Here is a 24,775-nt window from a genome sequence, read left to right on the forward strand (position 1 = left end):
CTCAAATTGGCAATACGCTACACTAATGTGTTCGGCATGACGTTTTTGGTGCATGGTCAGTGTTTCTTGTAAATTTTCTCCAAAAACATTAACTAATGACCGAATGTGATATCGGAATTGGAAAAAAATAAATCCACCAACCCAACTTATTGTATGTGAGTTTTGATGTAGCTCAAATAGATTGGTACACAACAATTTTAAATGAAAATGACACTTTTTAAAGAGTTTATAATTATTCCATTAATATAATAAATCGTTAAAAACAATTCATTTTGGCTAATGTATTTTTTCAAATTATATTTATTCTTAAACCTTTAATGAAAACGTGTATGAAAAGGTCAATTTTTACGTTATCCTATAATCGGATTTTTACTAGTATTGAGTCTTAAATTGGCATGAATAAAGCTTATCATATTACAGTACTAATGTTCTTTACCTGAATATATCACTATGATAGATTAATATATCACGGTCATTGTTACAAACCCCAATTTATGTGGTCATTTAAGGTCGTCATAGTATTAAGAAATGGATTTTTATATTACCTTTGAAATAGTATCTGTGTTTTCAAATATTTCTGGTTGATGACGTAGAATGCGTGATAATAACCTAGATTAATAAAACCACATGAAAGCGACAAGCCTTTTTTTTATTTCCATACAATTGTTCGTACTATTCAAACATACCAAGCCAAGGTTTGTTCTCCGTATCGCGGTTTTATAATACACAATATAACCGAAGGGGTGCATATGGACGAGTTAATGAAATCGTGTAAAATTAAATTTGAATATCGAGATAATGAAACAAATATGAGTGTAGTTGCAAATTAAGAACGAATAAGTTATTTCCATAACGGTTTCATCTTAAGACTTATATACATTTGAATGATAGTTCACAATAAAAAAAAATTAAAGAGGAAAACATTCATACTAAAAATGAATTTGTTCTTGGTAAAGAATACAATACATTATTTAACATACAACTCAAGGTTGAAAGAAACCCCGAGGAGAGATCTTGAACCAGGAAATGAAAGAGACATTACAGATATTGATTAAGACAAACTTATTTGATGACAGCACAAGTAATGAAGTATAACACATGAAACAGATCATGGAATCGAAGACGGCTCTTATTTCTAGTCATTGACAAGGTTTTTAGAGTTGTAAGACATCGCTATTAGAGTCGGATGTAGCTCGAAATCATCCCCAAGGAGCATAACGTGTTCAATATGACAAAATTGAATGTATTAGTCAAAACATGTGCTTTATTAGGAACTATAGCCCAGAGTTGACTTGATTGCAGACCTCTACTTCGGTAACCTTGTGCAAATCATCGTGGCCAGTTTGATAGGCGTAGAAAGTCGTAGTACGTCACACTGACCTTATTCAGAAAAACTGGTGAGACTGATACCTTACAAACGAGCATTTTTTTATTATCAAATACGGCTTAGCGTGTTGGTCTAGTACAAAGCAAAGTTCACATTCATATCATACATTCGGTATTAGTATATCATGTTCTTGTTCTCGTTCTGTATATGTATAATACTTATGCATTCAATTTGGATATGGACAACGAATAGCCATCCATCATCATTATAAGCTCGAAAATAAACATGTTAACAAACATTTTAATCTTTGATGACACAATTTAACTGTTACGTCATTAAAGTGCCGTCAAAGAAAAAAAAAAAAAACACTATCCATTTTGAAATATAAACTAAACACATTATAGCAATAACGGTACCAGTTTTCTTCACCATTTTGACAATGTATGTCTCTTCAGTGATGCTCAATATTTTCAAATCCAATATCTCCTACAAACGTTGAAGAGTTGTTCAAGCAAAATGACATAAAGTGTTAGTTATAGACTAGTAATGTGTTAGTTATAGACTAGTAATGTGTTAGTTATAGACTAGTAATGTGTTAGTTATAGACTAGTAATGTGTTAGTTATAGACTAGTAACGTGTGAATATTTTTGTGCAACGCTTGTGCTCTGTATTATTCTATAGCCTTAAGCCTGTGCAAGAAAACTTGTAAAACATTTGCCCTTTTTTGACTAAATTAAGTGTGTTCTGATCTTTGTATAAGCCATACAAACCGTATAATTTTTACAGATAATGTGTTCATATTGAAACGTTATCCTACTTGGGGATGATTTTACATTATTTTCGACTCTAATAACGTTCTCTATTTATGTAAGTATATAAAATATTTTATTCAGCAAACCAGTATGTTCTTCTACTTTGCACTTGTTAAGCTTTATGATTATTTTGGTCTGGGCATCACTGATGAGTCTTGCGAATTATTTTTATAACACTGGTGCCTTTGATAAACAATTAGTACAATTTGATCCATTTCACACTTAAAAATACCTTCTTCTTTTGGAATTAGATAACCATAAAAATCCCTAAGTCAATGCCATCATTTAGGCGACTGTAATTTACGTATGCTCAAATCTCGTAATTCGATAAGATGGAGACATATCAAGGTAACAATAAAAACTAAGGAATCAATCGTATTCAACTCCAAAAGGAGCGATATCAATAGGGTCTAGAGTGATCTCGTTTCGGATATACATGTGTAAAAAAGGACATAGAACACTATTATTGTTTGAATAGACCACTTTCGAGTTCATCCGTCACCGGAAAAAACTCGTCAATTATACGCGCCTTTATCACCGTCATTTGTGCGTTTAGACGAGTTTTTGCCGGTGACGGATGAACTCGAAAGTGGTCTATTAGTAAGTAAGAGTGAGTTGTAGTGGACATCTTTCATTTGTATAAGTAGCAAAATTTGTGTTGTTTACACAATGGTGTCCTTCAGCTGGCCCCTAAAAATATCCATAATAGTATAGTGATAATGGACGTCATACTAAACTCCGAATTGTACACAAGAAACTAAAATTTAAAATCATACAAGACTAACAAAAGCCAGATAGTTGGTTTCTTGGCGTTTGTCCCATAAAATGTCATGTTTTCGTTTTTCCTTTTTTTATATCAAATGATAACCATAGGTTTAATAATCTGACATGGCATTTCTTACAACCAAATATAACTTCTTTGTAGTATATTTGATAATATGTGTATTCCTTTGATACCATTTACTAAAATTTACCTTTAATATTTGTAAATAAATAAAATGTGTATTTATAAACGGTCATTGTCTTTCTAATAAAATTCGGACAAGGTTGAGAAAAAGTAGCAGTAATGTTTATTTTGGTTATCCGATGACATGTTAATGGGTGGCCTTGTCGATCTCCCTATATTATTTATACTATATTAGGGAAATAATGAAGAGACAAAAATATTTTCTAACAATCATAGTACAATTGATGGATTTATCTTCTTTCAACATGACTTGTTAGACCCCAATGGAAACATGTAATGCGAATTAAATGAATTATTATGCCAAATTTAATTTACGCATATGTTATGAAGCGAGCATAGTAAACAAATAAAATTTCATTCATAATCTGAATTGAAGCAAGCTTATTTAGTTTACATAAATACTATTTTTCGTGTTTACTTTCATTAAATCACCTTTAACAAGCGACAACATTACCTGCAAGAGTGGATACATTCTAAATATTTTTTTTATCAAATAGAGTTCATTTTGCCATAACCTAAAAAAACAGCGTCACGCAATAATAAAGTTATTAGTGAGTTAACAAAAGAAGGGTTACATATTTACGAATATGGGCAAATCATCCTCTGTCGTATTTATACCAATAAGATAAATGAAATGACCTTAAAGATTAATGTATTAGAATCGCCTACTTCAGTATAAATACTCGTACATCACTGTTAGAATTGATCTTGTTAGAAATCAGTTTTAATACCAGTAGTAGGAGCATGTGTATTATATCGACAGGTGTTACGGTAGTTATGTGTATTGCTATTGGTGCACGTGCAAATTTACAGGTAAGTCAATTAATAAACTATTAGCAGTAGCATCTTTTAATTGAAATGTTTTGGAGATTTTTATTTAGTTGTTTCGGTTAATTCTTTTAATTAAAATATGCAATAATGACAAAAACTTTAGGCTAAAGTTTTCGAGGAATTTTATATTTTCGTCGATATATTTCCAATATTACAAAGTAAACCTCGTGGTATTAATTTACCGAATTCTACAATGTTAGTACTGACATAAATGGTTATTAATTTGCCATTTGATGTTTTATTTGATGACTTAAATTTTACGTGATGGATTGTATGTGATTGTTAGCACGTATAAATTGGTTTTACAATAAAGGAAGGGCATTCTGCAAGTCGTTACAAACTCCCAGGGTATATATATTAAATAAGGTGAAGTAATAAACACGTTTGAATGTGCGCATGAATTATTATTTGATTGAGTTGTGGCCGAATTACAAATCTAGACTGGTGAAACGTTTATATTGAATATCTGTTTGTTGAGAAAATGTGAACGTAAAAGTTGTACTATAGAACAACTGCATATAATTGTATATTTATTTATCATAATTGTTGGTTTGAAATTAAACTCCTATGATCTCCTCTCAGTTCAGTTTTCTCGTACTTAATAATAAAAAAGATGGCAATTTGAAACTTAAGTTTAAACTTAAATTTGAGAGGTGGAATTTATTATTGAGTAACGGTTTTAGTAATACACCAAATTGCATAATATTACCGATCTGAAATAAGCTTGGATGAATGGAAATAATACTTCAATATTGACAATGTTCGCCCTTCGACCTTATTAAATCTCATAAAATCCATGTAGCTAAATGAAGATTTAAAATATAAATTCTTTTAAACCAGACATTATCTGAATATCCAATAGTCTGTCTTAATCCTAATCTAACAAATAGTACTCAACATTCCTTTGATCAAAATGAAAACTTCACAGTTATTGTGTCCAATGTCTTGCATATTTTCTTTTTAAATAAATTGAGGATTCTTATACTCTACCCTTCCGTACCGTTATGCAATTAATAACCAAGATGAATACACATACTCTAATGTCGTTCAAGGAGTATTAAGTTGTCAGTAGAAAAAGAACCAAACTAGGGTAAACTATAAAGAACAATAGGATCCGAATAAACAATAACGTAAATTTTAAAAAGGCATGAATGGGTGTTCCAACGGAATCTAGACTACACAAATACTACCTCGACATGTTGTAAACTCTTTTAGTAATATTACTTTGTCCACCATCATTGTGGTAGTGTATTGCAACTAATTAAGATGTAAGAATTCGAGACAAACATAAAAAGTCATGGTAATTTGATATTGTTTTTGATATTGACTCCAAACTGTATTATTCATCATTTGTTAAGTTTGTGTGGGTAAAAGCAGCAGTACTAATCACATCGAACCGGCTTTATCTATGTACGCTTTATTAAGGTGTAATAAGGAGGTGTGGTATGATTGCAAATGAGACAGCCATCCAGCAAAGCACTTAAGCCGATCTTATATTAAATTCTGTGGCTACGTTGACTTGATCTAGAAATTGGACTTCCTTTTAACCTTGAACACCTTTAAGAAATTGATATCCTAGATGTGTATGTAATTGTTTTGAATGTTTTGGCCTGGTCGTCACCCGTGGTAATTTAACGACTGTTTTACATTCATAATTATTGGTCTTTATGCCGATTGATAAACTGTTTTGTTTGAAAACATGCAGTGCAAATAGTTAGTTTAAATGCAAGACGAGAAGATGTTACAGTACAAAATAAAGGATAAAATGTTGGTGACCGTACGATAAGGCGATCAGATTTTTTAAACCCAAGTAAAATTAGCGCATTTAGGTTTATACCCTTGCAGTGGGGAGTGTGAAAACCTATTTGAAGACTGGTATCGGTTTCTTTCACTTGACTCTATAATCCTTATTCTCACACCAAATTACAAAGGTAAAGAGACTGGACGTACCATGAGTTTCTAAAACGTGTGGGATATGGATAGTTAAAGGTTTCACGATCTGATGTGTATTGAACATATCGTTGAGACCGAGTTAGAATTAAATAAATACATACGAGAGAAAAAATCAACAAAGATTTTTTTAATAAATTAGCGTAAATAAGAAATGAAAAATGTTCAACACGTTGTATTGTTTAAACGCTAGGTTTTGTAAATTCACATTGCGATAAGACGTGGCACGGTACTTGTTTATCCCAAATTTATGTATTTGGTTTTGATGTTATGTTTGTTTTTCTCGTGGGATTTTTGTCTGATGCTTGTCCGTTTCTATGTGTGTTACAGTTCAGTGTTGTGTCGTTGTTCTCCTCTTATATTTAATGCGTTTCCCTCGGTTTTAGTTTGTTAATTACCCCGATTTTTTTATTGTGTCCATGGATTTACGAGTTTTCAACAGCGGTATACTACTATTGCCTTTATTTAACACTATTGTAATAGTAGAAGAGTAACTATAGAGTTCAATCGTTACGACAAATAAATCATGTACAGTAAAGTAAGAATTAATGGAAATACTTCTATTAATAGAATTTAAACTTTCCACCTTTGCAGATTTGTACACATAACATAAAACGTAATTCATTTTTTCTCATTAATGATCAGAGATAAAATTCTTAGAATTATTTGTATGTTTTAACAGTTGTTACATACTTGGCAGATATTTTTATTTCAGATTCTTATAACTTTTCCAAAGAAATATTTTGTAGTTCAGATACAGGTGGAGTTCAGGATTTAACAGTTTAATCCTTCAATTCACAGTTTGATTTGTATTTTTATATAAAGTTTTAAAAAAAAATATAAAATACAAGGTCAGAAATGAAATTGGTAAAAAATATATTCTAGTAAATGCACTCCTAATATTTCAAGATCCTGTTAGAACAGTAATTTAGTTAACTACGAAAAATGATTATATCACTTCAAAAAGGAATTAATATACGGTTTTCAGTTCTTCGGCTCCGGTCCTTACTTCAATTCACCAGTCTCGAATAATTCCTTTTACTTTCCAAATCCATTTAGCAACTATCAAAGGCAGTTATCAACTATATTACTAAAGAAGAACACAGTATATTTGGCTGTGAGTGTATAAATGCGCAATTATGGAGACATTAAATTTCCGTGTTTCATTTTGCCAATTGTAAGCTCATTTTTACGAAGGTAATACTCTTTACCTAGCAAAAAGTAAAATAACAAAATACTTAACTCAGAGGAAAGTCCATAATCAAATGAAAAAACACTTCAAACAAACGGACAACAACTGTCATATGTATGACTTGGTACAGACTTTTTCAAATGTAGAAAATGGTGGATTGAATCTGGTTGTATAGCACTAAACCTCTCACTTGTATGACAGTTGCATCAAATTCCGTTATATTTACAACGATGCGTGAACAAAACAGACAAAAGAGGGTAAAATATTCAAAATATGGGTACAGCAGTCATTACTGCAATTTATTGAAATATAAAAGTTTTTCGTGTCATCAAAAATGAACCAAATTTAATGGAAAAAATATAACATGCTAGAATGAAATGCAAATATCATTCGTAATATCGATTGCAAGTGAGATTCAAACGTCTATAATCGGTCAATGAATCAAGTACATTCAGTTCACAGTTTAGCAAACGGCAAATACATGTACGCTAAGAACGTAGTTAAAACCAGATATAACTAGAAATAAAAGCGCTCCGAGTATTTACAAAAGAACTGGTATAACAAACACAATATTTGAGTATCAATAGACAACCTTATATTTTTTCCTACAATGATCTTGGGTGTTTTATATAAATTTTCAGTATCATTTTATTTACTTTAAGATTTTTCCATGGAGCTATATCTCTGTGTTCATAATGACTTGTTCTCGTTAAATTTTCCGAAACCTCCAAATTATTTTTGGTCTAATTAAAGATAATACATCAATTGTGTAAATGATTTTGTCTTATATAGATGTAACGTATATTGTTGTTTTTGATATTTATATATTTTCGACAGTCATTTATATCTTTATTGGTTAGAAAACATTACTCATGGACTACTTTGGTCTTTAATGAGTATCATAAATTAACAAAAATAGCCTTTTATTTGAATTATTTTACAAAAATAAATCTGTGGATCTTTTCATATGTCAATTTAGTATTTCCTTCTTTCCTTTTTATAGGTGTTACCCTTAGATAATTCAATTGTATCAAATATAACATATTTTAGAAGTTTGAAAAAATGAGAGATAAGGTAAAAATTTCCATATTCTAAGCTTTTGGAAACAGGATGCATTTTTCTCTCGCTCTCCAATGCAAATGATGAGTGGTCAATGATGTCAAAATAATCTCCTAGCAATCCTTTTACTTTTGTGCCGTCACGACATAAAAATAATGTCGCATGAAAGATTTAAAAAAAACGCAGATCAGTCAAAACAAAATAAGCAACCAAAGACACCAACTTAGTTGCAGGCTTTTGACTTGAAACAGACACACAAAGAATGGGCGGTAATAAAACAAGCGTGTGAGCGTTCAACCCTTTTCTTGCCTCAGACAGTGATAAAACACGACAATTTAAGAACAAAATTTAAAAATCAATTAGAAAATGTTTGGCTCATCAGATCGACATGAAGTTCAAATGTACCGATCTTAAAGCAGTCTCGGTTATTGAATATTATAGTATGTTTATAGTTTTTTTACGGGTAAAATGAAACGTTCCAAACTAAATGATTGTATCTATGAACGAATTAACTATCAGTTTTTAGTAACATGTTGCAAAGAAATGTCTGATTTAATCATTTTCCTGTTTATATGATTGCATAGCCAATCAAACTAACCTTTTAGTCGAATTAAAAGTTTTTTAAACTAACATTCTCCATATAGATCAAATATATTCAAGAACAATTATAAGAACACTAAAATGAATGATACGAAATGTGAAATTAAAAGTTTGACTAAGACACCCTTTATATTTGTCTGGACCGATCTTTTATTAAAATCGACTTTTTGAAAAATATGAATATTAATCCTGGTATCTTTGATGAGTTTATTTACAACCACCGGGTCGATACCACTGCCAGTGGAGTTTTAATTTCCCGAGGGTAGCACCACCCCAGTAGTCAGCACTTCTGTACTGGCACGAGTTATCATTGATATGGTCATATTTATAGAGTAACTATTTACAAACTTTCGAATATTTTAAATACTAAGGCTTTTTTATCTGAGGAATAGATTACCTTACCTGTATTTGGCAAAACTTTTGGGAATTTTGGTCCTCAAAGCTCTTCAACTTCGTACATTATTCGGCTCTAACCTTTTTGGATTCGAGCGTCACTGATGAGTCTTTTGTAGACGAAACGCGCATCTGGTGTAATTACAAAATTTAATGCTGGTATCTTTGATGAGTTTTTTTACCGTACATAGCCCGACCTTAAACAAATGAAGCAGACCCTTCGAAGGGTTGGATGCGATCGATCTTACCGTTTATTGAGAAAAAAAATATAAAAAGATCGACATTCTTAGTTCGATTAAACCGTGATATCTCCCGTTTATATTCCAGTAATTTAAAATTTTGAAAAGATCCATCTTTTTAAAAGTAGAAAAGGGTCTATAGCATGTTTGAGAATACAAAATCTACTTATAGTTAGTCCTCTTTTTCGGTGCTTTATTTCTGTTGTTTTCATGTTAATTTCTTTTGTGCCTCATACCAATTTTTTGAGTCAATTGCTACTGATGGTTACAATTTATTACAATGCGGTGCTATTACACCACTGTTCCAAGTTAGTGGTAACACCGTACTATTGTCTTTCATATCGTAGAATAATCAGATCAATATTTTAATAGAAGCGTAAAATACACGTAGTGAAATCGGGATAGTCGCAGTGGAATAGAATAAGATAGCGAAATATTTTCAATTGACTTTGCAATTACAACACGGTTCAAAAACGCATGTTCTACGCCCATCCCAATCTTACTACATTTGTATGTCCTTACTACGACATTCCTACGCTTCCACTACGACTAGTTTTAGCCACAATTACCTGCACCTCGATGGTTTTAAGTAAGTGTACATGTACCTCCACGGCGATAAAGACATCGGCACTTCATAAATACGACCTTAATACCATAACCACCACGACATTCAAAATTTTCATAATTTCGGAGATAGTAGCGGGATCGCGTTCCTAGCGTGATGGAGGGTACATGTATGTGGAAAAAAAAATTGAAGAAAGGTCAAAAGGAAAAGATAAATTAAATTTATATTTAAGTTATCATCTTCAGTACACGTGGTCTTTAAAACTTAAAATTGCTTTCACAATTTGATTGTATCTTTATGTCAATTTTACCATTTGTATGTATTAAATTAAAACTATCAATATTTTATACCTATTGAAGACTTCTAATAAAATATAAAAAGGAATATTTAAATGAATGATCACAACCTGTATTTAAACTTTCACATTATGTCTTGCATCTAGATATCGAAGTAACCATTCTTGCATAAATGTAACACACTATAAAATGTTAATACACGTTGAAGATATCCGAATATCATAGTAATAAAAATCCGAAAATAGAATGCATTATGAATGACGGCAAATTGGAAATTAGGTTTACACGTATCAACCTATTTTTCTCCAAGTCAAACGAATTACTTACTGGTAGAATTATTATAGTACTAAAATCAACATTTTTTTCTATACCGATTCACGATTTCTAATTGAACGAAAGAAATTTAATAATATCCACTCTGTTTTTGTTAGATGTTATTTTATTTGTATCCATGTGATGAGTTTAATCTTTTTTTTCAACTGACTTTTATAGTTTGATCGTATGTAGTACTGTTATAGCTGACTATATGGTTTGCGCTTCGTTCATTGTGGAAGACCGTACGATAGCCAATAGTTGTTAATTCCTGAGTCATTTTGGTCTCTTCTGGATAGTAGTCTCTTTGGCAATCATACCACATCTTCCTTTTTTTTTATACAACTCAATTAAATAAAATGGTTGTTGATGTTATCTTCCAAGTTTATATATTTAAAATTTATTTTACATTGATATATAAAACAAAAGATTTCCTTGAAATTTCTGAAAAATTCGTATTTTGTTCGCTTTTTTTTAATCTATCATTTTGATGTATCAAATTATTTCGTCCTTTTCCTTTTGAACTTTTGATAATTCACAATGAGATGGTAGAATATTTAAGTAGAAGCTAACATATTAAAATCTAAATCTGGGAATCTCAAGTAAAATACAGCATTTTTATTGTACCGAAACTGTTTAGCTAAGGTTTCGATTCCACTTAAAGAAATACAATGTATAAGCCCGGTGGGAGACTGAAAATCATTTCACGTTTTATAAAAAAAATTCTTATCAGATGTACCAAAACTTTTGCATTTTTATATTTGTTTAATATATCGATCAAATTAGATAAAAGTACATAATTATGTACATTGGAATGAATTAGGTCATCATAAAATCGATTGACATAAATATGTCATGATTTATTCTTTCCTGGCAGTTTATGATATCCAATAAAATAAAACAAAAAGATTTGCAAAATTTAAATTAAATCGTCACATAGTGGATGTATGTTAACGTAAATTCAACCTTTTTTTAGTGTAAAAAAAAACATAATTTCTTAATGAAGTTATAAAGGTAGCCCAACTAATTTGATATAAACAGCAAAAATATTGAATGACGTCATAAATATCTTTTTAAACGACTTTTTGTATGTTGATGGTCTAAATATATCAATTTTATTACTGGTTAAATATTTCCATGTATCTAAGAAATTTTTACCTTGCTTAATGACTAATGACAATTTATTAATAAAATCAAGAACTCGTGTTATTTCTTGTATATGTATGGCAAATGAAACATTTGGATGGACTTTATAAAATAGTAATATTCATGTACCAAGAACTGAAATTAATTCTAGTCATAAGTTGAAGAACAGATGATATGTCTAAATAAAATAAGGCGTAAGAATAGAATCATATTCAAAACAGTGTGGTCCTGGTCATTGATTGACGACCTAAATTATCCCATTGAATGGGACAGATTAGGTGAAAGTTTGTCGGTAACAATCAAGTCACTATGTACTTGTTAAAGACATGGAATATGTGGGGTCACCAAAGGTTCTCAACACCTAAATAAAGCAATTCGAAAAACGAATCCGGAATAATACGATGTGTTGATTTATATTTATAAGCTGTATCCATCGTGTTTACAGAAAACGAACGTTTAGCTAATCTGTTCCCCTGTTAACTACAGAACGAACTCGAGTAACCCAGTAAGTATGAACTGTTCCTGTTCCAGTATTAGCTGTATCCATCGTGTTTACAGAAAACTAACGTTTAGCTAATCTGTTCCCCTGTTAACTACAGAACGAACTCGAGAACTCCGTAAGTATGAACTGTTCCTGCTCCAGTATTAGCTGTATCCATCGTGTTTACAGAAAACTAACGTTTAGCTAATCTGCTCCCCTGTTAACTACAGAACGAACTCGAGAACTCCGTAAGTATGAACTGTTCCTGCTCCAGTATTAGCTGTATCCATCGTGTTTACAGAAAACTAACGTTTAGCTAATCTGTTCCCCTGTTAACTACAGAACGAAATCGAGTATCCCAGTAAGTATGAACTGTTCCTGCTCCAGTATTAGCTTTATCCATCGTGTTTACAGAAAACTAACGTTTAGCTAATCTGCTCCCCTGTTAACTACAGAACGAACTCGAGTATCCCAGTAAGTATGAACTGTTCCTGTTCCAGTATTAGCTGTATCCATCGTGTTTACAGAAAACTAACGTTTAGCTAATCTGTTCCCCTGTTAACTACAGAACGAACTCGAGAACTCCGTAAGTATGAACTGTTCCTGCTCCAGTATTAGCTGTATCCATCGTGTTTACAGAAAACTAACGTTTAGCTAATCTGTTTCCCTGTTAACTACAGAACGAACTGGAGTAACCCAGTAAGTATGAACTGTTCCTGCTCCAGTATTAGCTGTATCCATCGTGTTTACAGAAAACTAACGTTTAGCTAATCTGCTCCCCTGTTAACTACAGAACGAACTGGAGTAACCCAGTAAGTATGAACTGTTCCTGCTCCAGTATTAGCTGTATCCATCGTGTTTACAGAAAACTAACGTTTAGCTAAGCTGCTCCCCTGTTAACTACAGAACGAAATCGAGAACCCAGTAAGTATGAACTTTTTCTGCTCCAGTATTAGCTGTACCCATCGTGTTTACAGAAAACTAATGTTTAGCTAATCTGCTCCCCTGTTTACTACAGAACGAACTCGAGTATCCCAGTAAGTATGAACTGTTCCTGCACCAATAGTAGCTGTATCCATCGTGTTTACAGAAAATTAACGTTTAGGTAATCTGCTCCCCTGTTTACTACAGAACGAAATCGAGTAACCCAGTAAGTATGAACTTTTCCTGCTTCAGTATTAGCTGTATCCATCGTGTTTACAGAAAACTTACGTTTAGCTAGTCTGCTCCCCTGTTAACTACAGAACGAACTCGAGTATCCCAGTAAGTATGAACTGTTCCTGCTCCAGTATTAGCTGTATCCATCGTGTTTACAGAAAACTAACGTTTAGCTAATCTGCTCCCCTGTTAACTACAGAACGAATTGGAGTAACCCAGTAAGTATGAACTGTTCCTGTTCCAGTATTAGCTTTATCCATCGTGTTTACCGAAACTAACGTTTAGCTTATCTGTTTCCCTGTTAACTACAGAACGAACTCGAGTAACCCAGTAAGTATGAACTGTTCCTGTTCCAGTATTAGCTGTATCCATCGTGTTTATAGAAAACTAACGTTTAGCTAATCTGTTCCCCTGTTAACCACAGAACGAACTAGAGAACCCAGTAAGTATGAATTTTTCCTGCTCCAGTATTAGCTGTATCCATCGTGTTTACAGAAAACTAACGTGTAGCTAATCTGTTCCCCTGATACAATGTAATCCGAGACCGAAATCGAAAACCCCGTAAGTATGAACTGTGATAATTGTTTTTGCTTATAAGAAATCAACGAGATCAGGAGAAAAGGGATATGATAAATGAAATATATCCAATATCCTCTGACATAGGTTGAAGCTGTACAAAATTTTTAAGCAGAAACTAGTTTCAATTAAAAGAAAAATCGTGACATGAAACACAATATCTTGTATATCAACGGGGAGGCATCTTATTCATATGCAAGTTTGTGTTTAAGTCGCTAAAACAGGAGTAGGGTAATATTCAGCAAAAGACTTACCATTTTAATAATTTTAAAACACCGGTTTTAATGTCACATTCTAATTTTGCAGTTCCTTAGCACACAGATAGTCGCATAAAGTAGACCATTGGTTGCACTTTGTATTGAGATACCGTTATCACAGTAAAGTGTGGGGGGGGGGGGGATATATTCCTCTTAAAAGAAACCGATCCTAGGTAATCTTGAATAGTCAGTTATATGAAAAAGATTTTTTTTTTAAATAGTTTACTTTTTTGTATACATTTTTTCCTCATCGTTGACATACATGTACCTACCAATAAAATTTATGGTTGATGTGTATTTCAAAACTTTTATGACAATTTTTCTGCCGAAAGCATTTCTTCATAATACATACAACCATTTTTACCTGGATATAAAATAAAGTTCGCTGAACTTTTAGCAAAGTAATTAAGTTAGTGGAGTACTTTTGGCTATTTTTGGCTTTATAAGTGTTTATTCTCATTTCTGTCAGATTCATATTTACAATTTAGTTTGTAAAGAACACAAATGTAAAGAAAGCCGTAAAATATAGGCCCATAATTATCTTAAGGTGTTTACTACAGTTTTGTTAAAAGCTGTATTTTCCTGTCATCGAAATTTTTGCATTGCAAACAAAAAATATTCTTTATGACTTTCAGATAAGAATAATTGAAATTTTTATATCCTTTGAGCTTTAAAGTATTTTTAGAAAACGATTAGTTTTGACCCACTTATAAAACAGTTGTAAATTGAAACACCAATTTCTTATAGGTTATGATAAGATCAGTAAATAAATTACTTTCAACGATAATGTGTACAAATGTGTTTTTGTTTCCGGATAGTGGAATACGCTTTCGTCCTCCAAACATGCGTATTTGTTTAATAATTACATACCTTCCAATGGGTTTTATTTTATATTTCAAATTCATAGCGCAAACAAGTCATGGAACTGAAGGTGATGTGGCAAATTATCACTTACCATGTACATGTATACTATATTGACCGAAACGATGTCTATATTCCAAAGTTGGTTTTTTTTTTGTTTTTTTTTTAATTTAATTAAATTTATTTTTTTAATTTTTAATTATTTTTTTTATGGAAGGGGGAGTTAATGAATCATTTACACATTCATTTGAACTGACACATAAACTATTTGTATACTTTTATTTGGTAAATTGTTCTGAACGGTATAAAGTATAATTTTTTCTCGTAAATGCAATATATTTTGAGCAATGATATGTATGTATCAAACAGCACTTCAATTACACTTCTATATTCTGGATTACGTGGAGAGTCGAAACATAATATTTGATTTTAAATACAGGTGATCCCGGGGGGTTACTTCCTATATTTTTAGTATTCTGAGTGTGCCGCAAAGTAGGATCACTTTTTCATGTCCTGATGGTTAGAACAGGGTCGCTTTTTCGTGCCCTGCTTATGAGAACAGGGTATTTTTTTAAAACGAATTATTTGACTAGAACAGGATCGCTTATTTTACTGTTTAAGATACAGTCTATAACCCAGGTCTGGAACTAAATCTGTTTAAACGGAGCAGAGCAGGGTATACATGTTCTGAGCGTGTATAGAACAGTATAACGTACAGCTACAACGTGAGTCTTTTAACAAGTCGTTAGATGTCATGGTAGGCAGATTTGCATCAACAATGTTTCTCGTATTATGCTAAATGGGCACATAATCCAATTGTGTATTGTGTATACAGACTGAAATGGGTGGATATGGGCCATATCAAAAGGATCCAATTGTGTATTGTTTATACAGACTGAAATGGATGGAAATGGGCAATTTCAAAAGGATCCAATTTTGTATTGTTTATATAGACTGAAATGGGAGGAAATGGGCAATATCAAAAGGATTCAATTTTGTATAATTGTTTATACAGACTGAAATAGGTGGAAATCGGCAATATCAAAGGTTCCAATTGTGTATTGTGTATACAGACTGAAATGGGTGGAAATGGGCAATATCAAAAGGATCCAATTGTGTATTGTTCATACAGACTGAAATGGTTAGAAATAGGCCATATTAAAAGGATCCAATTTTGAATTGTTCATACAGACTGAAATGGGTGGAAATTGGCCATATTAAAAGGATCCAATTTTGTATTGGTCATACAGACTGAAATGGGTGGAAATAGGCAATATCAAAAGGATCCAATTTTGAATTGTTCATACAGACTGAAATGGGTGGAAATTGGCCATATTAAAAGGATCCAATTTTGTTTTGGTCATACAGACTGAAATGGGTGGAAATTGGCCATATCAAAAGGATCAAATTTTGTATTGTTTATACAGACTGAAATGGGTGGAAATTGGCCATATCAAAAGGATCCAATTTTGAATTGTTTATACAGACTGAAATGGGTGAAAATGGGCAATATCAAAAGGATCAAATTTTGTATTGTTTATACAGACTGAAATGGGTGGAAATGGGCAATATCAAAAGGATCCAATTTTGTATTGACAATGTTTATACAGACTGAAATGGGTGGAAATGGGCAATATCAAAAGGATCCAATTTTGTTTTGTTCATACAGACCGAAATGGGTGGAAATGGGCAATATCAAAAGGATTCAATTTTGTATTGTTTATACAGACTGAAATGGGTGGAAATGGACAATATCAAAAGGATCCAATTTTGTTTTGTTCATACAGACCGAAATGGGTGGAAATGGACAATATCAAAAGGATCCAATTTTGAATTGTTTATACAGACTGAAATGGGTGAAAATGGGCCATATTAAAAGGATCCAATTTTGTATTGTTTATACATACTGAAATGGGTGGAAATGGGCAATATCAAAAGGGAGAACACATGACTAAAACATTCACAGCAGTATTAGTTGACCTTTCTGCCAATCTTTCGAATTTCAAACTTACCTTAGACGATGACAAAATGAAACAACTTTATTTTCAATTTGGTATTTTATGCGTAATTTCTTTTTGTAAAACAAAAAAATTAAAAAAAATAATCGAGTGTTGCGTTTCTAAATTCGGTAAGTATAATTATTACAAATACAATAAATTCCAAAGACAATCCCCATCTTTTTCATTTATCTTTTAGTTACTTATATTATTTTTTTCTCTTCCTTCTATAAGAAATAATTACTTCTTTATTATGAACAATCATTTAAGTTACCTTTGAAGTAGTACACTATCATACACGTTACCGTCATAATGACGTGAAATCGTGACTTAGTTATGTAGAATTAATGGAGAAATATTAATAAAGATTCCCTTTTAGCTATGTTAAACAATTCCTGTTAAAAGTTCCACTGGCTATCAGATAAAAATATCCACGCAATTGAAGTGCCTGACGTTTTATTCAAACTAGTCATGACTTCATGAATAAAAATGAAAAGTCTTCCTCATAAATTCTATCTTAAAATAGAAACAAAAAAATGTGTATTTGCGTTACTTTTTTTCGGTTGCCAAACTGTGTCTGTGCATTTATTCGGGAATCGTTCAACCAAAGCTTTTTTCAAATTTGTATATGTTGTTACTTTTAACGGATGACAAAACAGGTCGAGTTCGGTATTGACATTGACGTTTTTCACTTTCACCGTTCAGGAATTATGGTTCATTAAAGGTTGAAAAATGGTGTTTCCAGTCGTGTCCGTGCTGCAACTGATGAATCGGTTTTTCTTTCTTTCTATATTGTATTATTTAACATAATGATGACTAACTCTGATTCTTTACGACTATAACTATTGAAATTGCAATGTGTGTGGCACCTGCTAGGTGTAAATCTTATAATATTACACTGTAATACATTATGGTTGTTCGATTTATTCCTTTTCATCTATTTTTTGTTTTAGTTTTGATGATAACTTTCTGATTTTTCTTTGCTTTTATAGAAGGACGACCAGGGTACCTCTCAGAACTTAACAAAGACATATACAGACGACAATCACAACTCTACCTCATATAACGACTTATTTTCTAAATCTTATTCTCCTTGGACTGGTTGGTCAAAGTGTAATCAACATTGTCAACAGACTCGAAAGCGGAAGTGTATATCTCCGAAAACATGCGGAAGATCCCGAATCAAAGAAAAACGTAAATGTAAGCGAAAGAAGGGGAATTGTATTGTTACATCGTATAAAGTACATAACTCTACAGAAAAAAATAACAGACTTGTTGATAATTTATATGACTTGTTTTACAACCCTTGGACTTCATGGAAAACATGCAATAATAGATGCGTTCGTAAACGACGTCGTATGTGCAAGAACACAATTTGTGAAGGTGGATATTTAGAGGAAGAAAGAAAATGTGTACCAATCGGTGGCAAATGTAAAAAGTCATTTGTAATACAAGGCAAAACATCTCATAAAAAAACAGGTATGTAAAAGCGCAAAAAAGTACATAATAAATTAATTTTAAATATTTCTCTACTTTTAATTTGTCTTTTAGAGTTAAAATAGTACATGGTTCTTTATACACTTTTTAAGCTATCTCTCCGAAAATACTAATGAAAGATTCTTAATTCATGTTTTATGATCATTGTAAAGATGGACACAACAACGACACATTCAACTAACAAGCTGTGATTAAGTGTCGTGTGTAGTTTGGGAAGAGGGGCGAAAGATACCAGAAGGACATTCAAACTCATAGACCAAAAATAAACGCCATGGCTCAAAAACAATAGACAAACAAACAAATAATAGTACAAAAGACACAATATAAAAAACTATTATATATATGCATTACCATTGGCTGATTAAATTTGTATTTACAATTGCAAAACAAAGAGAAGTGTCCGCCAAAAGCTCAACTTTCATTTTATTTCGATTTCATGAGTAAGGTTTGAATACTTTGCAATATTTACATATCAAAACAATATATTAATGTTTCATAAATGATTCATCAACATTAAAGACAAATAAATATCTAGAAGGATATAGTGATCTGGACTTCTCCCATCCGGCAATAAAAGCCATGTCAAAGAAGGATGCTTCCGTTTGACTGTGTGGGATGGATTATTACGCACGTCCGGTCGGAACGGGAATGACGTCTAACCCGATGCCAATGAGACAGTGCACGTTAAAGAACATTTGGAACATTTCCTTGAATACACTTTTAAATAATGCATGTATCTATTGTTAAATTATAAAAAATAAATAACAGTATACGAATAAATTAGATAGTGTAAAAATACATAAACCGTTCGCATAATACATGTACAAAACCGTGTTAGTCTGTGTATGTTATATTGTTAAACTTTTATTAGTACAACAACATGTATATATAATGCACGATTGAAAATAGGACACGTGGGTACACGCCACGAAAATATAAGATTTCCGAGTACGCGACTATAAAACAGAAATTACGTTTACAAGTCAATGAAAACAAAAGATATGGGTACACGTCAATGAAACAGGAGATAAAGGTACGAGTCCATGAAAAGGGAGATAAAGGTACGCGTCAATGAAACAGGAGATAAAGGTACACGTCAATGAAACAGGAGATAAAGGTACACGTCAATGAAACAGGAGATAAAGGTACACGTCAATGAAACAGGAGATAAAGGTACTAGTCAATGAAACAGGAGATAAAGGTACACGTCAATGAAACAGGAGATGAAGCCTTAAATGTACGCGTCAATGAAACAGGACATAAAGGTACACGTCAATGAAACAGAAGATAATGGTACGCGTTAATGAAACAGGCGATAAAGGTACACATTAATGAAACAGCGCATCAATGAAACAGGAGATAAAGGTACGCGTCAATGAAACAAGAGATGAAGCCTTAAATGTACGCGTCAATGAAACATGAGATAAAGGGACACGTCAATGAAACAGGAAATAATGGTACGCGTCAATGAAACAGGAGATAAAGGTACACATCAATGAAACAGTGCATCAATGAAACAGGAGATAAAGGTACGCGTCAATGAAACAGGAGATAAAGCTTCACCTCAATGAAACAGGAGATAATGGTACGCGTTAATGAAACAGGCGATAAAGGTACACATCAATGAAACAGCGCATCAATGAAACAGGAGATAAAGGGACGCGTCAATGAAACAGGAGATAAAGGTACGCGTCAATGAAACAGGAGATAAAGGTACTAGTCAATGAAACAGGAGATAAAGGTACACGTCAATGAAACAGGAGATAAAGGTACTAGTCAATGAAACAGGAGATAAAGGTACTAGTCAATGAAACAGGAGATAAAGGTACTAGTCAATGAAACAGGAGATAAAGGTACACGTCAATGAAACAGGAGATAAAGGTACACGTCAATGAAACAGGAGATAAAGGTACACGCCAATGAAACAGGAGATAAAGGTACGCGTCAATGAAGCAGAAGATAAAGGTACACGTCAATGAAACAGGAGATGAAGCCTTAAATGTACGCGTCAATGAAACATTACATAAAGGTACACGTCAATGAAACAGGAGATAATGGTACGCGTTAATGAAACAGGCGATAAAGGTACACATCAATGAAACAGCGCATCAATGAAACAGGAGATAAAGGTACGCGTCAATGAAACAGGAGATGAAGCCTTAAATGTACGCGTCAATGAAACAGGAGATAAAGGTACGCGTCAATGAAACAGGAGATAAAGGTACGCGTCAATGAAACAAGAGATGAAGCCTTAAATGTACCCGTCAATGAAACAGGAGATAAAGGTACGCGTCAATGAAACAAGAGATGAAGCCTTAAATGTACGCGTCAATGAAACATGAGATAAAGGTACACGTCAATGAAACAGGAAATAATGGTACGCGTCAATGAAACAGGAGATAAAGGTACACATCAATGAAACAGTGCATCAATGAAACAGGAGATAAAGGTACGCGTCAATGAAACAGGAGATAAAGCTTCACCTCAATGAAACAGGAGATAAAGATACGCGTCAATGAAACAGGAGAGAAAGGGACGCGTCAATGAAAAGGAGATAAAAGTACGCGTCAATGAAACAGGAGATAAAGGTACACGTCAATGAAACAGGAGATAAAGGTACACGTCAATGAAACAGGAGATAAAGGTACGCGTCAATGAAAGAGGAGATAAAGCCTTAAAGGTACATGTCAATGAAACAAGAGATATGACTACACGTAAATTGAACATAAGTTAAGGTTACACCTCAATGAAACAGAGGGTATGCGTACACATCAAAGAGAAGAGATAAAAAGGAAAATAATGTTGAGGAGATCTTTTGGCGAGATTAATGTCTAAGGAGAATGCACACTGTTGTAAACTTTATAAGAGCACTTTTACCTTACGTTTTGATTTTTCAGTTTTAATAGATTTCCCTTTTTTTACCTTAGATTTTGTACGTTTTTTGTTTTTTTTATAGTGTCTACTGGTGGTACCTGTGGTGTAAGGCCTGCCATAGCGAGGCGTTCACTTAGAATTGTTGGAGGAAGAGAAGCATATCCTCATAGCTGGCCATGGCAGGTAACATCTAGTTCATTGAATTATGTCAGGTTTTAGCAAATTTTATACTAATTTTTGATAAACTCGTCATATTTCCCACATTTTCTTGCCTTATAAGCAATTCAATTGCGTTTAGATATATCCAGCATGTACATTTTATAGATGATAAATGAGTGAAAGTATTAGTTCATGTGCAGTAATTAAGTAACGCGTGAATTCTAATGATATTGTGTTAAACGCTCTCTTACAGAAATCTGACCGGTTACGTTTGGGAGACCTTAGTCATAACAAACACATTCTTTCTGAATGAATTTTTGAAAAAAATCTTGTACACATGTTACATGTACGTTTACTTTTAAGGTTTTCCGATAATGATGCTCAATGTATAAATGTTTAAAGCGGTTTAAAACTAATTAATAGTTAAAACAGACTACAGACTAGAATATCTTTATAAAGACAAGGGGAAGTGAGGTAAATCATCATGATAACTTGGAAAAGACAACCAACACTGTACAAAAAGTGATAACAAAAGAAACCATCAGTTAACGAAACGTTGGTAAAAAACTGAAGCTTTAACAACACGAAACCAAACGAAAACAGAGGAGAACTCAGTTGCTCCATAGATTAAGCAGTTCCTACACCGCAAGTTGCACCCGTCAATTCCGATGACGGTTGTCGATAAGGATGTCATAAAAGGGAACGGAAGACCGGGATTGCGGTCACGTGGTCATCTGTGACGTTGTATTTTGTTTTAAAATCTCATTTGCTATACAACAAAGTAGTATTCTGCCAGCTATTTACTTGTTAAAGATTAATTAAATAAGCGGAAAATACGGCGCCTTATAATGTTACATAATTGCAAATTCATGTATGTACTTTTATTAGAAAAGTAGCTTAAAAAGATTTATTTTACTTTTTTAAAGTTTGCAAGTCAAGCCTGCATATTTAGTTCCCTTTATTTTTGTCCATCCACGTAAACTCTCGCATCTCTAAACTTGTAATCTGATTATGTAACTAGCTTCGCATGTAAAGCAGTTTGATGTGACCTATTTCAGACCAAAAAAATGCAGGACTTATGTTTTAAAAGGTCAACTTGTATTGAATATGTGTTGTAGACATTTGAAACAAAGGAGCTGGGATGTTTATGACAAATGAGAAACATCTTAAACTGTTGTATCTCTAAAGTGGTTATTCAAATTAAGAAGGCTAGACTATAACTTCTTGTTGTGGGAAGTTTAAGAGTGCAAAGTTATTCAGTAAACCATTAGCATAGATGATAACCAGCTACGAGATCTATGTCTAAGAAGATATTAAAAGATGCTTGACCTTTTTTTAAATTCATAAAGCAATACAAATTATTGTGCTTACATAAATAGAAATTGTTAGTGTTTTGCACGCAAAAATAGTGTTTAACAGTACTGTACTGCTATAGTCTATGAAGTTAACATTCATTTTATATAAGAACATTTTGATTAACATTTGTACTATGCGGTGCAGTACAACATTATTCAGGGGCATATTTTTATGTTTCGTATATTTATGATAAATGGATAATCAATTAAATGCTTTGAAGATATTTACTTTCAATGTTCAACGCATACTTGTATATTTACAGGCCGAGATTTTGATAAAGAAGAGAAAACATTTCTGCGGAGGGACGTTAATTCATCCAAGATGGATATTAACAGCAGCACATTGCATTCCCAAAAAAGTGAAGCGACGGAAAATTCGGATTCGTTTAGGGGAACATAACAGGAAAAGACATGAAGGCACAGAAATAGAAACAAAGGTGGAAGAATTTTATCCATTTCCTAAGTTTGATTATAATGCTGTAATGCATGACATTGCGTTAATTAAATTAGTGAAAGAAATTCCATTGACAAATGTGACGAACGTAGCTTGCCTTCCTGATAAAAAATACAAAATAAAACATGGTACTTTGTGTACAACTATAGGTTGGGGTCGACAATCAATAACCTCTATGAAAGGTAGTGACGCTTTACAAGAAGTGCAAGTACCTATTGTTAGAAAGAAAAAATGCAAAAAGGCATTTAGTTTTACTATCAATAACTCACAAATATGTGCAGGTTTTAAAAAAGGAACAAAAGACGCTTGTATAGGTGACAGTGGCGGCCCGCTTATGTGCCCTGTAAAAAGAAAAAATGGCGACATTGCTTGGTATGTTACGGGTGTAACAAGTTATGGGGAGGGCTGTGGAGAAAAAGGCAAATATGGACTGTACACAAATGTGTCTAAATACTTAAAATGGATTCATAAAAAAATGTCATCGTAGTGGTTTTCGCGTTTAGCCGAGTTACGACAAAGTCTTGTCAGGCTCGGCTTATCATACATTATAATGACGTCTGTCCGTCCGTTAATTAACATTTTGTGTTTGCTCCCTGGTCTAAATTAATGAGGTTAGCTTTTTTCTTCACTTAAAAAGTTAGTTGTACGTACTCATTTGAATTATTTTTCACTGAAACCGCATGCTTCATCGACATCAAAAGCTGCCTCTAATTGGTTTAGATAAAAATCATATACTCACCCGCCAACAAACACCAAAGGTGATTTTGCTATATACTGATCATAATATCAAATTGTAATCATTAAACATGCACCCATTTTTTTTGGTGGAAATTGAACTTCAGGGAGAGGATCAAAACGTGTATACATGATTTAGGTGACAACTGAATAAATAAATTGAAATTATCGTACAACTTAGTAACAGATCTTTTACACATTTTAAGCAGGTCGCCATATATTTCCGAAGTCGATATTGGTGGTGTAAATATAGGACAAGTTTGTACTGTGTACATGTAGTTTTCATATTTCCTTTATTGCCCCTCAATAAGTTAAAAATCTTTCATCGTAATGTCACATTTGGCCCTGCAAGTATCTCATTAGAGAATATTGTACCATTTAACAAACCATCTTATTTTTTTACTTATTTATTTTTGTATTATGAGTTCTATCTATTTATTCATTTAGCAAATACTCCAAAACAAACAGCACAAGTCTAAATAGAGGAACCATGGTTTAATCGGCTACCACACCTTTTAAACTTCTGAGTATAAACAAAAAATGTACAATGTACGTAAGCAGGTATTTGGCATATTTGTGCTCGAATAAATGACAAAACATTATTTTAAGTACAAAAAACATATTTTGCATTCATGTAGAATTTCTCAAATGTCAAGATATCCAACTTTGTACCATTTGGTT

The 24,775-nt window shown here is 32.6% G+C and overlaps 1 protein-coding gene across 1 annotated transcript; it reads left to right on the top strand.

The window, feature by feature from the left end:
* Positions 1-3,645: 3,645 nt before the first annotated feature.
* Positions 3,646-24,775, top strand: LOC134727137 (trypsin-3-like). The gene is made up of 4 exons (XM_063591518.1): positions 3,646-3,920; positions 18,013-18,499; positions 21,474-21,574; positions 23,169-24,775. The coding sequence occupies exons 1-4, from the start codon at positions 3,852-3,854 to the stop codon at positions 23,844-23,846; spliced, it is 1,335 nt and encodes a 444-aa protein (XP_063447588.1). The 5' UTR covers positions 3,646-3,851; the 3' UTR covers positions 23,847-24,775.

This window comes from Mytilus trossulus, chromosome 7 (assembly GCF_036588685.1).
Source record: "Mytilus trossulus isolate FHL-02 chromosome 7, PNRI_Mtr1.1.1.hap1, whole genome shotgun sequence".
Lineage (NCBI taxonomy): Eukaryota > Metazoa > Mollusca > Bivalvia > Mytilida > Mytilidae > Mytilus > Mytilus trossulus.

Excerpts from the sequence above, each read along its gene's own strand:
- LOC134727137 (XM_063591518.1), top strand. The coding sequence starts at position 3,852 with ATGTGTATTATATCGACAGGTGTTACGGTAGTTATGTGTATTGCTATT. Across the intron at positions 3,921-18,012 it reads GTGCACGTGCAAATTTACAG|AAGGACGACCAGGGTACCTC; the intron begins GTAAGTCAATTA and ends TTGCTTTTATAG. Across the intron at positions 18,500-21,473 it reads AACATCTCATAAAAAAACAG|TGTCTACTGGTGGTACCTGT; the intron begins GTATGTAAAAGC and ends TTTTTTTTATAG.